This window comes from Gopherus flavomarginatus, chromosome 1 (assembly GCF_025201925.1).
Source record: "Gopherus flavomarginatus isolate rGopFla2 chromosome 1, rGopFla2.mat.asm, whole genome shotgun sequence".
Classification (NCBI taxonomy): Eukaryota; Metazoa; Chordata; order Testudines; family Testudinidae; genus Gopherus; species Gopherus flavomarginatus.
In genome coordinates, this window is record NC_066617.1 from 101408536 (window position 1) to 101426455 (window position 17920).

At 43.9% G+C, this 17920-nt stretch overlaps 1 protein-coding gene across 21 annotated transcripts in view; it reads left to right on the forward strand.

Moving 5' to 3' along the window:
* Positions 1-17920, forward strand: part of RBFOX2 (RNA binding fox-1 homolog 2) — a 263059-nt gene that overhangs the window by 191929 nt on the left and 53210 nt on the right. For 13 of the 21 annotated variants that reach the window (XM_050926928.1, XM_050926845.1, XM_050926881.1 and 10 more), the window contains 2 exons: positions 690-914; positions 10562-10708. In XM_050926928.1, the coding sequence (XP_050782885.1) occupies positions 690-914; positions 10562-10708 (372 nt within the window). The remainder of the gene's footprint in view (positions 1-689; positions 915-10561; positions 10709-17920) is intronic. The other 8 variants (XM_050926787.1, XM_050926909.1, XM_050926863.1 and 5 more) reach the window with 2 other exon arrangements.

The window sequence follows — 17920 nt, forward strand, 5'->3', positions numbered from 1 at the left end:
TCTGAGGAGTAGGCAAGAAACATGAATTTCAGTAATTGGGTATCTAGGTAATCTGTTTTGCACAGATCTATCCTGGAATACAGATCTCTGCTCTCTCTTTTACTAGAATATAGTAGCAAGGAATACTGCCCTAAGCAGAGGTACTTGGGGGCAGTGCCATGAGGATGCAGTTTATCACAAGAAATATTTTAACAGGGGACTGGGAGAAGTGGAGTGTGCCAGCCAAGCAGACTGGCATTTTATAGAGGTGTTAGGGCCAATGCCACCCACACTGGAATGCTGGGAGTACTCAGGAAAAGTCAGAAAGAGAATTCTGTTCTATAATTTGGGCCTGAGGAGGAGATGCAGACCAGTCAGGCCCCGAAGGTACACCTTACATGACTTAGTTAGGACATCCTGTGATATTTCAAGGATGTATAGGTCCTGAGCCTCAAATATGGCCCCTTCATTCTACCTAGTATCCACAAAGCTGCCAAAACAAACTTAAAAAAGAGAATCTGTGCTCTCAGGGGAGGAGTGTTCCTTTCTGTATAAAATACAGTAGAGGACTTGTTTGGGTGGTAGTGTAGTGACAGTGAATGGGATACTGAGATGGGTTGGATGGGACACCTGTTTACTCTTCTTAGATTGGATTGCTGTTCCATCATTTGTAGCATATTAAATCCATTTTCTCCTTTCCCCTTCTCCAGGGTAACCAGGAGCCAACAGCCACTCCTGATGCAATGGTCCAGCCATTCACCACAATCCCATTCCCACCACCCCCACAGAATGGGATCCCCACAGAGTATGGGGTGCCACACACTCAGGACTATGCAGGCCAGACCAGCGAGCACAATCTGACACTCTACGGAAGTACGCAGGCGCATGGAGAGCAGAGCACGAATACGCCCAGCACGCAGAATGGATCTCTTACGGTATGCCCGGCTAGTTGCAGAGTGGGAAAACCAATACAATGCCATACAAACAGTGCTTTTCCTGAAACTGTTTTAGGTTAGATTACCTGATAGCGCAATTCCTTCCCTAATGTCTCATAAGCGCGTAGGTAATGTTGCTCTTGTATCAGAGGTGGGCCGCTTGTACCCCAAAAGTGAGAGAATTATGAAAGCCCAGTGGCTTTCACGTCCCAGTGCAATGCTCCTACCTTCCCCCTCAGATATACCCTCTTGATAAATTTGTGTTTGTGAAGAGAGAAATATACCCTCTCACCACAAGGAGTAGCAATAGTTTGTGGTGGCTTTCTTAAACGTTGTGACTGAAGTGTAGCCTAGAACAGCCATTTAGGGATGTCCAGCCTTTACAAAGGTGTTAACTACTTTGAGTTAATTGGCAATCAAATAATAAAAAAAATAAAACTGAATGAAAACAAACCCTAAAAGGCTGAAATTATAGATAGGATTAGAATTAGTAGATACAGGTGAATTATCCCAGTTAAGAGAGGTGGTAGAGTGAGTAGACATTTTGGCTTTTTGAAGATGGCTATGTGCATTGAGGATGCAGGGGGGCAGACCTAAGCTACTATGCAGCCACTTAGTAAACAAAGACTTTCACCTTCTTCATTTTCATCTTCCCATAGCCTGGAACTGGACACCATGCTGGCAGATTATCCCAGGGAAAGCTTTATCCACCCCTTAAGCCACTTGTTAAGATTTAACTTCCTAATAAAGAGCCTTATGGTGAGAACCTTCAGTGCAAAGGAATGGATTTAATCTGCTAATGCTTTCAATTTTCCTTGTAGTTAGGTGCTTGGCTGCTAGAGATTATTTTTTTTCCCTATAAGTACGGAATGAATTTAATGCCAGTGATTGGAAGGACTGATATAGTGCCAGCTCAAGTGTGTATGGATGCACAGCATGTAGCACCTTTCTCTCTATGATGGGCCATGGCTGCACTGTTGACAGCACTGGTCTTGACCTTGAGAGATGCTTCGAGCTATGGTGTTCACAAGCTGAATGGATTGTCTCTCACAACTGTGCAGAAGGAAAGGGTATAAGCCCAGTAAAGTACGTTGATCATGCTTCCAATTCACTTCAAACACCTTATTAAGCCAAAGGGCAATGCAGTCCTAGTCAATGACAGAGCATGACTGGAAATGGAACCGAAGGCTGATGCAAGGCAAGTGCAGAGCCATATAAGTAACCTTTATGACACTGAACTGTCCCATGTCCCACCCACCCAGTGAACACAACACAGGAACTGGAATTTTACTTTCCTGCCTGGCAATGCAGAGCAATACTAAACGCTACCAGCTCAAGATGGAGTTGTACGTTAGGAATGCAAACTAGATCTCCTGCATGGCAGTGCAGAGTGCTCCCTGGCTTGTTTGCTATTTCCATGTGTTTATGTTGTTCCTGTCTTTGTCCAGACATTAAGAATGTTTTTTTTAAATGGAAATGAATAATGTGAGCCTTGACCCTGGACACAAGCTGCTGCCAACCCTCCTGTTCCTCTTCCATATTAGGAACCATCTCCACTGCATTGCGGGGAAGAGCTCTGTGTTTCATCGACTAATGCAAGCTCCAGAGAGCCAAAAGAATGAGAATAGGAGTCTGCATATGTGCTCTGGCAGGGTGAGGCAGTGGTACTTAGTAGTCTCTGAGGAGAGAATAGAAGCTCGTGTGGGAGGGAGTGTGTTGTTGGGTGCCTGCCATGAGAGGGAGAATTGTTGTCAGGAGTCTGTGGAGGGAGTGTAACTGGGAGAGGTTAAATGATAGGTTGGCTAGCATGTAACTTTTGTACCAACTACTGGGAACAGTAGGCATGTCTGCCCTAACCATTTAGCATAGTTAAAGGTGCACAAATGAACACTGCAAAGTAGAGTGCACAGAACTGGAGCTGGCCAGGAAGGGATAAAGGTAAACACCTTCAAGAAAACACATGAACACATTAGTGGTGGCAGTTTTTTTTAACCTGAAAGGATTCCAGTTGGTGGTAAGCCACTGTGTGTTTTTCATGGAAATCCAACGGGTGTGGACAAAGTTGCTGAGGGCTTTCCCAGCCTGTCTTACATGCTTTGGGCCTTGAATCTTTCTGCACTTGTCCCTTTCTATTCCTCTAGTGGAATCTTAGTGTATGAAGCTCTTTTGATTCCATGGAATATAGGCCTTGGGGTGTATTTGCTTTTAGCTTTATTCGTTGCTCAACACACTGAGGAGTCATGTGGGAGCTGAGCGAAGCTCACTGTATTGTGTTGGAAGTAGGAGGCTTAGTTTCTCAGGCCAAAGATGGGTGTTAGAATTCAACACACCAGGTAGATCAGACTACCTTTCCGAACACACTCATAACTCACAGGCATTGTCCATCACATGTGCCAGTTATTATGTACATACGTGTGTGTGTTTGTTGCATATGTGCACTCATCTGTCACACATAGGTTCTCCCTCTTTCTCATCCTGTCTTCTGGCCCGGCGATTGTGTTAACCGAATACTGAATAAAGTTGTCTTAGGGCCTCTAATGCTCTCCTCTTGCTTCAGCAGTCAACAAGAGCAGCTGCCCTCACATGTGTGCAAGTGAGATCCCAGACCCGCAGATTCCCCTGGACTCCTGGGTGCATTTCAGGAATTCCTTCAACCAGAGAAAAGAGACTTTTCCCTGCTTTTAAGATCAGAGTTTGTGCTGATGTCCATTTGGTGCAGTACTCAGTTAGCAAAAAGGGGATGGGAGGAAGAGCCTAGAATTCCCGCTTTTCAGCCTTTCAGAGGCTGGGGTCATTGCAGAAATGTTAAACTGAGAAGACAGGGTGTCATTTTTGAATTGGTTTTGGGTGGGTTGCATCTGATATAACAAACCTGTGCGACAGTGTAATGAGTTCATCCAGTTTCTTCTCTTGTGTGTTAGAGCCTGACTAGCTCATAAGCCAGACAGGCTGATGTGAGGAGACTGACAGTGGCAAAGTGAGTTAATTAACAGAGTCTGGAGGCCTGAGTTCACATGTCAGCTCTGGTTGCAAATGAAATAAACTGAGTCAAGGTCCACTCCATACTGGCCATTTCTCTACATCAGGGGTAATCGGTTATTTTTTGTCAAGGTCCAAATTTCTTAGTCAGGGTATAGTCAAGGTCCAGACTCTGGGCTGGAGGAGGGAATGGGAGGAGTAAATAAAAATACTTTGGGTCCTTTTAAAAGCATCTGGCAGTTCGGGTTTGACCCGTGGTCCCCCTACTGACTACTCCTGCTCTACATTGTAAAACCAGTGCACATTCTAACATGATTGTGTTGTCAGCCAAGGAGAAACCTGGGACTGGAATAATGTTTATGCTATAAGTCAGGATTGAGAAGCATAGAAATGGAACTGTGAATAGAGGAACTTGCACATTAATTGTTCATATATATTATACATGAGTTTAATTTGTGGTATTGGCCCCTCACTTATTAAGGATCAGACCTCATGTGCTGGGCTGTGTTTCCTGCCTGGTACTTGGGGTTATGAGTCTATTTCCAAAGCATCTGGCCTTTCTTCCCACACTGTGCCCAAAGCACAGTTGAGAGAGCTGGGTCAAAAATTGACAGGGACATCAGTTCAAACTTGGCTTAACAAAACAACCTGCAGCGGAAGAGTCTGTTTCCCTGACTGATACCTTGCATCTCAGTTTGTCAGTGCTATAACTCTTGAGTTTTTATCAGATTACAGAGGTAGACATAAAACAGCCTGAGGACTCTCACTCTGAGACAGCCCAAGGTGGAAAGACTTATTTAGAGGAATGATTGACCATCTAGTGAACTAAAATGGCTTTCCTGAGAGTAGAAAACAAGAAGGTTTCCCTAGAATGTGAATCAAACTGCTGAAAGGAGCCAGTTGAATAGTGGGAAGAGGCTGTGTGTGTGTGTGTGTGTGTGTGTGTGTGTGTGTGTGTGTGTGTGTGTGTAGCTCTGTATCTAGAAGTATAGCTGTACAGACATAGACATATGTAAATTACTTTATATGAAAGTTCCTGTTGGAGCCTCATAAATGGCAGGTGTTGAGAGCTTGCCTTTCGCATTATGTCATGAACCGGTACAATACAAAATCTAATTGCAGAAAGCAGTGTCTGAAATAAGTCTGTGACCTACTGTCACTTAACCACATTTAGTAAATGCAGCACATCCTCCAAAGGAATACAGATGTGCTTTTTTTTATTAGAGAATGAAGAATCACATTCACAGTGGGATCCATGTACCTTAGTCCAGTGGTCTCCAACCTTTTTGTGGCCAGTAGCACATTCATATTTTCAGAAGAGTGTGGCGGGCGCCAACAATTTTTCAATTTTGTGTTTGTACATTAAATAATACAAAAAAATCATATTTACTATTACATAATATATGAATCCATAAGATAAAAAGAGTAATTTTACATGTAAAAGGTATTATTAGGCAATTTCTTTCACCTTACCATGTAAATTTGCTCTTTTTTATCTACCTGTAAGAAAAATTAAGAAGTTTTTTTCCAAATTAAATATCATAAACAATTTTCATCTTATTTATTTTAAAAAAGTAAAACATTGTTGAACTGCTGGTCCAAATATATTATTCTTACTTTAACATAGAATGAAGCCTGCAGCCCTGGAGTTCTCTGTCCCCGGCAGGTAACTACAGCAATTGTCTACTAGGAAATTTAATATTAAGGAAGTATGTAATGTTTACTTTTAGCTGTCTCTTGATGCAGTTTAACAGGCGAAGGAGGAGCTATCACTGTGTGACTGACCAGCTCTCTGTGGACCACTCCATGGTCCACAGTTTGGAAACCACTGTCTTGGGGTAACTAAATATGAAATTTGGAACTTGAGAGCATGGTCTGACCATGAAGCAGATTAGTTCTGTTTTCCACATTTACAAACCAGTTTTTAATGTCTAAGCAGGGCAGCTGTTCACCACCACCTTCTCTGGCTTGTGTGCCAATTTTAAAAATGAAATTTAGTGCTGTTGAAAGTGCCGATTGGCACTGGAAGTCCTCTCTCTTCAGAACAGGTACAGCATGAGCAATGACAATTCAAGTTCCCACACCCACGGCCCATGACAGAGTACTTCAACCTTAGCTTGGTGGAACAATCTGTAGGAGTGAGGGGGATTCAGTGTCCATGGCCCTTTAAGTTCTTAACCTGCACCTCTATTTAAACTGCTTCCTAAGGTGTCTGTTATGATGGTAGATTTTGTGATGTGAACATTTACCTATTGGAAACTGGACTGAGACCCCTCCATTCCCTCCCCCCCAAAAAAACCAAAAAACCAACTCAACAAGCAACCTTCGATTTCTATAGGCATATAGCCATCCAGTAGTAGTGAATCTCAGTCACTTCCTTCAGTCATTCTATAAGCTGGGGTGCTAACCAGTTTCCTGATCTGGGGCCCAACTATAACTAGTAGACTCAAAAAAATGCTATAGCTCAACCCCAAAGCTCATAAGCCAATCTAGTTCCCCTCTGAATACAGGCATGAATATTTTACATTTTTCTGCTCGTTTTGTAAATAAACTGTACCCCACAAGTCTACCCTTGTTCTTGGGCTACACAAGATTCTGGATCTACTGTTTCCAAACATTTTAATTTTCCATAACTTGGATCTGAAAAAGCAAGTGAGGGAGAGAAACAAACTGTACTTTGTATTTATAGTCTCTGTGCTGGCTGATCTCTTTGCTGTTGTCAGTCTCCCTTTGTCTATTCACCCTATGTCTGCTCACCCAGCAGATAAATATTCACTGTTGGCTCAAGCAGTATAGATCCCCTGCTTCTCTGAAATCTTAATTGAGACCCTAACTTGGGCATGCAGTCTGTGGAACTGGCTGCTTCAGAACAGTTAGGGGCCATAAGCATAGTGCCAGGTAACATTACCATCAATGTATGCAGTGTTGTACCACCTGTGGTGGTCCCAGAATATTAGAGAGGCAAGATGAGTGAGGGAACATTTTTTTATTGGACCAACTTTTGTTGGTGAGAGAGACCAGCTTTCAAGCTTACACAAAGCTCAGACCTGAAGAAGCATCAAAAAAGGGTCACCACCTTCTCTCTCTAATTACCATCAATGTAAATTACACAGACTAATGTGAGAGTGCAGGATGGGACTAAAAGCATTTTAAAATCCAGAATCTCTGCCACAGCAAAGTCTCCTTGTTATTGCCTCCTTGCTGGCAGTTGAGATTTAAGGAACAGGAAGAGATTCTGCACCCCACTGTGCTGAACTAACAACAGATTGTAGCAGGTATCTCGGACTTGCGGAGGGAGAAGTCCAGTTCCCCACTGTCAGATGTTGCTACCAGGCCAGAATGAAGTAACTGAGAGTTAGTGTGAGGAGGAGAGATTTGGTTTGTGAAGTGTGTGGTTTTTATTATGCGACTCAGGGCAACTTTCTGCCACCAGTCTCCATAAAATGCTGCCTCTAAACAAGCTCCAGGCCTTTCCTTTTCATCTCCTGATGAATTAAGGCAAAGAATGATCAAAAACAAGACCTTAGGAAGCCATTTCTTTTTTTTGTATTTGCAGCTGAATATATGGCAATACACAAACGTATCAAGCCAATCTCATGCTGGCTGAAAAATTGAACCTCGCTTTAGAGTCACAGACATTAGAAATGGGAAAGAACCATTAGACTGCTGAACCCACCCCCTTGCAAGTGCAGTTTAAAGCTTTCAGAGAGGGAACATATCTGACATTAGGAGGAAACTGTTGAATTCATGTAGAAGAATGTACCCTTCCACATTGGTGTTACCTGGCTCTGAGCTTGGGAGTCTTATCGTAGTCAAGCTGAGGTTTGACAGAAGACCTCTTGTCTTGCCTGTTTGAAGCTTTATCTCATTGCACAAAGCTAGCATGCTGTAAAATATTGTCTCTTGTATGGCAGCAGCACGCTGCCATTTGCAGGCACAGCTGTCAGGGATTTTTGAACAGGCCTCTATGTGACACAGAACAGGCTTAGTAAGACACGAGTTCCTGCCTCTAGCAATGTTTACATTCTCCTTGGTCCACTAGTTCACAGCCTCCTGGTTTCCATGCCTATTGAAGCAACAGACCTATTCCTTGGCAGATTACATCAGAAATTGTTCAGAGTCCTTAAACTTGTGCTGACATACCTCACTTCAGAGTCTACACTTGTCGTGCTTGGGAGAGATGGACAGAGGATGCATACCTATCTGGTGGGGCATGTGTCTGCTCGCAACTTTTACCATCTGTTGCAGGAAGCCCAGAGCTTGGAAATTTGCATTAGTGGGACTCCAGAGTATGCAAAAAACCTGACTGAAGAGAGATTCCCTTCAAAACTCAGTAGCACTGGGGGAGTTAATGATTTCTGGGCGTTGTTTTGGAAGACTAATTTCTAGGCACTGTTTGCACTGGTGATGGATGAGCCACCATGTGTTCTGTCCTTTTTCCTTGGACAGATTTGCCCTCAGGAGCAGAGGATTCTGATGGAGTCATAAAAATAAAACTGCCAAATAGCATGGTGTGATTTAATCACAAGCTGACTGCATTGATTCTTCCCCTAGGGTGCACCACGCATGTGTTTGGAGATGTATTTTGTTACAGGGTGAGGGGAGGGGAAAGCATCTGGAAGCGGTATATTAGATATGGTATCTGTCAGGATGTTGTCTGTGTTTGTTATTTGGGGGTGGGTAAACCGTGGCTGATTATAAATGGTATACTCTGTCCAGTGTGTGGTGGGCTCATATCACTCTGCTGTCCCCTTCACTGCAACTTGTGAATAGAGATGCTTGCATAGCCATGCCATTCCACTCTCTCCCTCACTGCTAGTTTATACCAAATGGATCACATTCATTTTACTGCCTGCATCGCTTAAGTGAAGTGAAATGGAAAGCTGCCGTTGCTTTGATCAGCATGCCAAGGCCACAATGTTCACTGTTAACATGCTATTGTCGGTCCTGTATAACTCGTGTGTGTGTCCAAAGAGAGGCTTCTGGCAGAGAGAATTTCAGTGCTACTGTTGCCCATTTTATATAGTAATGGAGAGATGCCCCTTTTCAGGTCTTTGGGGCTATGTCTATACAGCAAAGAAGCAGCCACGGCTGGCCCATACCAGCCGACTGGGGCTGCGGGGCTGTTTCATTGTTGTTTAGGTTTCTGGGCCCAGGCTCTGGGATGCTCCCACCTTTCAGGGTCCTAAAGCCTGGGCTCCAGCCCAAGCCTGGAAGTCTACACAACAGTGAAAGAACCCCATATCCCGAGCCCCATGAACCCAAGTCGGCTGGCACAGGCCAGCCATGGGTTTTTCTTTGCTGTGTAGATATATCCTGGGAGGCTCCCAAGTCTTTGCACAACGTTCAGGACACACTGGGTAAGTCCAGTCAGTGGTGGAGGAGCCCAGTCTGGTTAAGTCCCCGGAAAGTATTTATTTGCACATTTGATAGACAAAATGGATGTTCAGCAGCAGTAAAACACTTGATTGTTTTAAGCCGTTAGGACCTGGATATGTCTTTGCAAATGTCTAAAACAGGCTGAATCTAGTCTTCATAGCTCTTTGAGATCCCACACAATAGGTTTTCACTATTGCTGTGGGTGAAGGCGAGAAGTAAGCCCGCACCATGTGAGAGAGTGAAGCAGGACTTAAGAAATTTACTAGACATCCAGCCAAAGCATTAAACCTTCATCTGAGACAGGTGACAAAAGAAGGGGTGAATAAGCGCTCTGGTGATTATCCTGGCATACCATTCACAGCTGCTGAAAAGGGACACAGCAATAAAACGGATCGGATTATTATCAATTTCACTTTTCTGCTGGCAAGCATGAGTCAGTGAGTGCATTTTTCATGTCTCAGAGTAAGGGATGCGTTCCCCCATGCTGGGGTTAACAAAGTCTTGACACAGCTTGTGGAATCTCATGGAGGAGAGATTCAAATGGAGATTAAATAAATCTGGCTGTTTCAATTTCAGTGTTAAAACCTCCTACCAAGACATCTTCATTTGTGCCTCAATATCATCTATGATGCAAAACAGGTTTAGGGGCAGCATGTAAATTTTGGCTGCAAAGCCAAAAAAGGAGTGTGGCTCTTTGAGTTTTGGTGGACCTAAAAATGGCGATATTTGTTAATTTTAAATCTACTTCAAGAAATTAAATAAATTAAACATAAGAATGCATAGCCATTGCCTGTGGGCTGAACCATTTTAGTATAAGTCATATTTGGAGGTGGTACTTCTCTGAATGGAACACAGCAGAACAGATGCAGTTTTGCCTGGGGGTACATTGCTGACATCAGTCTGTTGGACAGCTGTACCTCAGTTGTGGGATTTTGATTAGTGCATCAACATGCTGCTATAAGAGTTTAGAATAATAATATTACTTGCCAGTATGGGGACAGAAAAGAAGACCCACCTCTTCACTGTAGCTTTCTTATGGTAACAAGGGGGAAGAAAAGCCAAGGGAAAGAGGAGAAACTAGGGGGGAGAGAGACAGCTAAGATCCTCTTACTATTTGCGCATGGAAAGGAGAGAGAAATAAAAGATCAGTTGGTTGCTCGGTTTATCAAACTTACTGTGTCACAGTTACAAGTGTAATGTAAATCCATAGGCAGAGACAACCTCACAAGAGTTGGCTAGAATTGGTCTGATTTCTCTTCACTTCTCGTTTTGTCACTGTTTGATTTCAGCAGACAGAAGGAGGGGCACAGACAGATGGACAGCAGTCACAGACACAAAGCAGTGAGAATACCGAGAGCAAGTCCACTCCAAAGCGGCTTCATGTCTCTAACATTCCCTTCCGCTTCCGGGATCCAGATCTCCGACAGATGTTTGGGGTAAGTTACTGAAGCCCTTAAGGAACAATAGACTATTTCACTACAAGTGCAGTACACGGTGACACTGATGATGTGTCCACAGTAGGGAAAAAAAGTGTTTTTACTATGTGTGTATTAATGTGGTAAAATCCCAGTGTGAACAGGGCAATTTGTATTTTTCACATGTAGGTAGGGTTTACCTCTACTTGCTATCACTTGCCCTTTCTGCACTAAGATTTTATCATGTGTTAGCAAACAATTGATAAAATTCTGCCTTGTTGCCTAGTGAAAATAAGGCTTCATAGCTAAGGTTGATTTAGTGTTTCCATTCTAAAGCGTTGTTTTTCAATTGCTTACAAACTTTCAGAAACATTTAAGGCCCTCCATATGATCAATTTCTGGGATCTTATGAAGAGATTCCTTTGAAGAAATTGGCCAAATAATATTTGAGGAGTCATTGGGGAGGGGATAGTATTTTAAAAAGTATATAACATACACATTGTGTGAGTTTGACTGTATCTTTTAGCCTGCTCCCCTCTCCACCCAGCCTTCGTACATTACCTACTTCTTAGATTGTAATCTCTTTGGGGCAGAGACTGTCTTCCTATGTATGGCCAGGGACTAGTCCACCATGGGCACACAAAAATTCAAAGGATGATACAAGGATCTATACATTCCACAGGAACCTTTGGCTTGTTGGCTGCTCATCCTGTGTGGCTGACAGTATACTAGTGTTGTCTGCAAATAGTTCCGTGTAATTAAGTTTTTTGTTTTTCTTTTAACAAAATCTAGGGAATTCTATTTAATAAAACAAAACAAAACTTTGTTGCATACTAAGGCTGCAGACTGAAGAACTCAAGTCAGGAAATGCAATGTAAAGGTTGTTCGTGCAACTTTGATAGTTGTTCCCTGAAGGTATGTGTTAAATCACTTCTAACTGCACCATCACCTACTACTGGTTCTGCACGACTCTTGCTTCAGTCACTGTACAGTTTGAAAAGTATTCACTGAATGAGGCAGGTGTCCTATAAAACCATACCTAATTCACATCAGTAAACTACCCGATGGGAAGGAAAGATCAGAAGAATAGTAAGAGGTCAATTTGGCTCCATCAGGAGTTCTTTAATGACCTGAAAATCAAAAATGAATTCTACAAAAAGTGGAAATAATGACAAATTGCTAAGGAGAAGCATAAAAGAATGACACAAGCATGTTGGCACAAAACAGAGAGGCTAAGGCACTTAGCCTTTGAGTTACACCCAGCAAGGGACGTAAAAGGCAACAAGGAGAAGTTTTTTAAACACATTATGAGCAAGAGAAAGACAAAAGTGTAGGTCCACTACTTAGTGGGGAAGTAACACTAACAACTGATGACATCAAGAAAGCTAAGGTATTTAATGCCTAATTTGCTTCAGTCGTCACTAAAACAATAACGGTGATCAGATAGTCAAAATAATTAATATTAACAGGGGGAAGGAGAAGGAATGTTACCCAAAATAGGAAAAGAACAGATTAAAGACTAGTTAGATATGTTTGATGTATTCAAGTTGGAAGGTCCTGCTGAAATTGATCCTAGGATACTTAAGGAACTAGATGAAGTAATCTTGGAACTATTAACAATTATCTTTGAGAACTCTTGGAGGACAGGTGAAGTCCCAGAAGACTGAAGAAGGGCAAATATAGTATCTCTTTTTTAAAAGGGGAACAAAGAGGACTCAAGGTTTTATGGACCAGTCACCCTAATTTTGATACCTGGAAAGATACTGGAAACAAATTATTAATCAGTTTGTAAGCATCTGGAGGATAATAGGATGGTTCTTCAAGTGAATGGGGCCTTGTATTCCATGTAGGTGTGTGCATGCTCAGTGCACTGAAGCCGGAGAACTTTGCCTAGCAGTACCTGCAGGGGCGGTGCATGTGCCCTGTGGTTCTAGCCTCTACCCTGGCTATATAAGGGTGGCACTGCCCCAACCCACTTCAGTTCCTTCTCCTCACCCGTGGCTAGAGTCAGAGCTATGTGTGGTGTTTCACCTTATGTTTTCAGTGTCAGTTTTTCTGAGTTTTTCCTGTAGAATAGTAGTTAATAGTCCCTTAGTAGTAAAGCATTAGATTAGATAGTTTCCCTGTGTGTTGCCCTCACTAGATTCAAGCATTGTCCGTCATGTGGGAGGCCTCTCCTTAATAGTGGTCCCCATATGAGGTGCTTGTTGTGTCTCAGTGAGGGATACATTGAGGAATGGTGCTCCATCTGTAGATGATCTACAGATGGTGCTCCATCTGTAGATGATCTACAGATGGTGCTCCATCTGTAGATCATTCAAAAAGAGGATTCAGGTATCAAGAGACTTACAGCCAAAGCAACACCTTCTGGAGTAGACCATCAGGTCACTTCAGCACCAAGGCCCTTGTCTTGTCCTTCAGAACCAGCAAGCAATGCCATTCCATGTTAGGACTCTAGTGTTTTGTCCAAGAGAAAGAGGAGTTGTTCCTGCAGTACAGCGAGAAAGACATCCTAGAAGACTAATCGGAACCATTTCAGGCTCGGGAGACTGTTCTGCTTTCTGTAAGAGAAGTGATGACCAACATCACACTCCTTCCAGCATGTGGGGTGAAGCAGGTTGTCTAACAGTCCCTGGTACTGCACCGAGATTAGTGAGAGCTGGTCCAATTGACTCCCTGGTTCCAGCCATGGAGCATCTGTTGAATCTGGTACTGACGATTCTGGCACCAGTGTTAACTGTCTCCACACCAGTGGCATATCAGCAGGCATCAGACTTGCTTTGCTGCTCAGTCCCTGACTCTTCACTTCTTCAGGAGTTTTCCAGTGCCATAGCTTCTTCTACTTTGTTCTCTATTACGTCTTTGGTGTTTTCTGGCTATGTTGCAAAGCTGCTGGGTTCCTTAGCATGGCAACATGCACTGCCCATGTCCCAAACTGTGGAGTTGAGGCTGATGCCGGTCCCAACATCAAAGGCCCCCTCGATGCTGGTGTGTCCTTTGACACCGTCATTGCACTTTTAGGGGGTCCCATTGTTGAGTTTGATACCACTCTGGGCCTTGGTGCTGGTGCCTCTCCCAGTGCTGAGTGGGAATGTGTCTCGCTCAATACCATCGATTCCCCATTCCTCTTCAGCAGTGATGCTGGCCTCCATGTTGGGCTTCGAATGAGTCCAATCATTTGTTCATCCCGTTGGGGCTAGCTCCTCTGTTCTCACTACAGAATCTTTGGGACTCCTCGAGATCCAGATCGGGGTTGTCCTCCTCTTTGTTGTTGTCTGATAGAATGTCAGATATGTGAGGTCACCCTAGCAGCCATTCTCTCTGTGTTAAATCACAATGATTGGCTTGCTGTCCTGGACCTTCAGGATGTTTATTTCAATGTAGCAATTCTTCTGAGCCACAGGAGCTTTCTCAGGTTTGTCATGGTAGACCAGCGCTATCAGTACACCGTGCTTCCTTTCATCTGTCCTCTGCTTCCTGGGTTTTAACCAAGTGCACAATTGTGGTGAGAAGTACCTCTGGAAGAGGGGAATTCATAGCTTCTTGTATCTGTACGCTTTGGTACTGAGGGGCAAGTCCAGAGACAAAATCCTTTCACCCTCAGTTCACGCTACGATTACTTGGTCATCTAGGTCTCATCCAAAACAGTGGGAAGTAAACATCTTTTCACACTTACAAGAATTGAGTTTTTTGGGGCTCCACTAGACTCTGAGTTTGAGATGGTTTCTACCAACCAACTTGGTTCCACATGATTCACCATCTTTGTCTGGAACTGCAGTCTCAATCCTCAACCACAGCTTGAGTATGCCTGAGGTTTCTAGGCCATATGCGGCATACACATAGGTAGTCCAATATGCCAGGTAGTGCCCTTGTCCTTTTTAGATGTGGCTGAAGTTGGTGTATCATTCAAACTATCATCCCTTGGACAGACTAGTTCAACGTCCTCTGCCAATCCTGGACTCTTTCCAGTGGTGTATGGCAAGGGTTCTCAACCTTTTTCTTTCTGAGGCCCTCCAACATGCTGTAAAAACTCCACAGCCCACCTGTGCCGCCACAACTGGTTTTCTGCATCTAAAATGCAGGGCCGGCATTAGAGGGTATCAAGCAGGGCAACTGCCTGGGGCCTTATGCCACAGGGGCCCCCGTGAAGCTAAGTTACTCAGGCTTTGGCTTCAGCTCCAGGTGGTGGGTCTCAGGGCCCTGGACTTCAGCCCCATGCAGTGGGGTTTTGGCTTTCTGCCCTGGGCCCCAGCAGGTCTAATGCTGGCCCTGCTTGGATGACTATCTGGGCGTTCCTTTCTCTCTGTCCTCAACGACCAGGCTTCTTGTCATTGTTGCCTCCTTAATAGATTGGGGAACACATCTGGAGTCACTGAAAGTTCAAGGACTGTGGTCAGAGGAGGAAGCTTCTCTGCATATCAATGTCCTGGAGCTTCATGCTATCTACAGTGGCTGTCAGGTACTTCAGGATCACATCAGGGACTTGGCAGTGCACATCCTTATCAACAATACCACCACAATGTATTACTGTATGTGAACAGGCATGGGGGAGCACACTCCAACGTGGTGTGTCAAGAGGCAATCAGGCTTGGGCAGTTTTGCGTCAGGGAAAACATTACCCCTGTGGCTGTTCGCTTACGTGGGATCCAGAATCACCTGATGGATCATTTCAACAGAAATTTCTCCCTGAATCACAAATGGTCCCTGAAGCCCAGAGTTCTATGGTCAATCTTTGTTTTGGGGCATCCCAGCTGTCGACCTGTTCGCCATGGAAGAAAAGAATAAATACCAGCTGTTTTGCTCCTGAGGCGGTCTCTGTCCAGGCTCCTTGACTTTTCTGCCTGGGTTGGGAATTGTCATCCCTGTAAGGTTTTCCTTCAATTCCAATCATCCCGCAGGTCGTTCTTAAACTGAAATTGGACTCTGCCAAGCTTATTTTTATTGCTCCAGCATGGCCCAAGACAATGTTGTTTCTCCAACCTCCTCACATTATTGTTATGGCTTCCCATATCCTTTCCTCTTCATCTTGATCTCCTGACTCTGCGTCACTGGCAGGTTTTGCATCCAGCACTCATCTCATCTCACAGCATGGATGCTGCAACTAGATGAGAAGGAGGAAGGATGTTCAGAGATGGTCCAGCAAGTTTTGCTCAATAGTAGAAAGCCCTCCATCAAAGTTGGTGAAAGTGGATCTCAGTGTGGTTGTTAGCCTGAGGAGCTCAACCAGTGATGGCTTGTATCCAGGACCTGCTGTTACACCTTCAGTCTTCTGGTCTTGCACTTAGTTTTTTGAGAGTGCATCTGACGGCAATTTCAGCGTGCCATCCATCCTTCGGAAGTTGGTGTTTTCAGACTCCATGGGGTTGAGGTTCTTGAAAAAGTGTCACTCATCCCCACCCACCAGACAGAGAACTGATTCCTTCGTGGGATCCTAATGCTGTCGTAGTGGCTCTTTGGGGACCTTCCATTTGAGCCTCTGGCAACTTCTTTCTCCCTTCTATGTCAGAAAATCACTGTGCTTGTAGTGATAACGTCTACAAGGAGAGAGTGACAAGCTTTGATGGCAGAGCCTGCTTACATGCAATTTTCCAAAGATAAAGTGACCTGTGATTGCACACTAAGTTTTTTCCTCATGTGGTTTCTCGGTCTGATTTGAACCAAGTTATAGATCTGCTAGTGTTCTTCCCTAAGCTGCGTTCAACCCCGGAGGAGCAGCGTCGTCACAGATTGGAAGTCAGGTGACATTTTGTTTTTTACCTGGATAGGATGAAACTTGTCCATTCTTCATCTCATCTGTTTGCTTCAGATGCGGTCTGAATGAAGGGACACGCAGTCTCTTGACAATCTCCTGGTGGCACTTCCTTTGTCATGCCAGCATACGAAATAGCTCAGACTATGCATCATCAAAAGGTACAAGCTCATTCCACAAGGGGCCAAGCAATGTTGATGGCATTTCTAAGTGACATTTCTATAGTGGACATTTACAGGGCTGCCACTTGGTTCTCTATACGTAGTCTTACAACCCGTTACACCATTTTAACTGCATGTAGATCAGATGCAAATTTTGGGAAGGCATTCCTGAAGTCCTTGTTAAATAGACTCTGAACTCCATCTCCCACGAGTACTGCTTGTGAGTCACCTGCCTGGAATACATGGCTGCACTGTAGCTGTTGTTCATTGAGATGTGATGCAGACCTGTACTCTACAACCCACCCTCAGCATCAGAGTCTGTACTCTTGATGTTTGGTGTGAAAGAACTGTGGGGGATTGGGGAAGCACTGCCCTTATTTAGCTGGGAGAGGAGCTAGGGCCACAGGGTGTGAGCGCCACGCCTATGAGTACTGCTAGGCAAAGTAGAATTCGTCTAGAAGAAATTATGCCAAACCAACCTAATTTCCTTCTTTGATAGAGTTACTGGTGTAGTAGATAGGGGGAATCAGTAGATGTGCTATATCTTGATTTTAGTAAGGCTCTTGACATAGTCCTGCATGGCATTCTCATAGTCAAACTAGGGAAATGTGGTCTAGATGAAATTACTATAAGGTGAGTGGACAATTGGTTGAAGATCATACTTAGTAATAATCAGTGGTTCGCTGTGAAACTGGGAGGGCATATCTAATGGAGTCCCGCAGGGGTCAGTCCAGGGTCAGGAACTCATCAATATTTTCATTAATGGCCTGGATAATGGTGTGGAGTGTTTGCTTATAAAATTTGCAGAGGATACCAAGCTGGGAGGTTTTTCAAGCCTTTTGGAGAAGAGGATTAGCATTCAAAAGAACTCTGGCAATTTGAAGAATTGGTCAGAATTCAACAAGATGAAATTCAATAAAGACAAGTGCAAATTACTTCATTTAGGAAGGAACAGTCTGCACAACCACAAAATGGAGATTAACTGGCTAGGTGATAGTACTGCTGAAAAGGATCTAGGGGTTACAGTAGATAGCAAATTGAATTAGTCATCAATGTGATGCACCTGCCAAAAAAGCTAATATGATTCTGGGGTGTATTAACAGGAGTGTGTTGTATGAGAAATGAGAGGTAATTATCTTGCTCCATTCTGCACTGGTGATGCCTCCACTGGAGTACTGGGTCAAATTCTGGGCACCACACTTTAGGAAAAATGGGGACGAATTGGAGTGAGTCCAGAGAAGAGTGACAAAAATGATGAAAGATTTAGAAAACCTGACCTATGAGGAAAGGTTAAAAAAATTGAGCATGTTTAGGCCTGGTCTA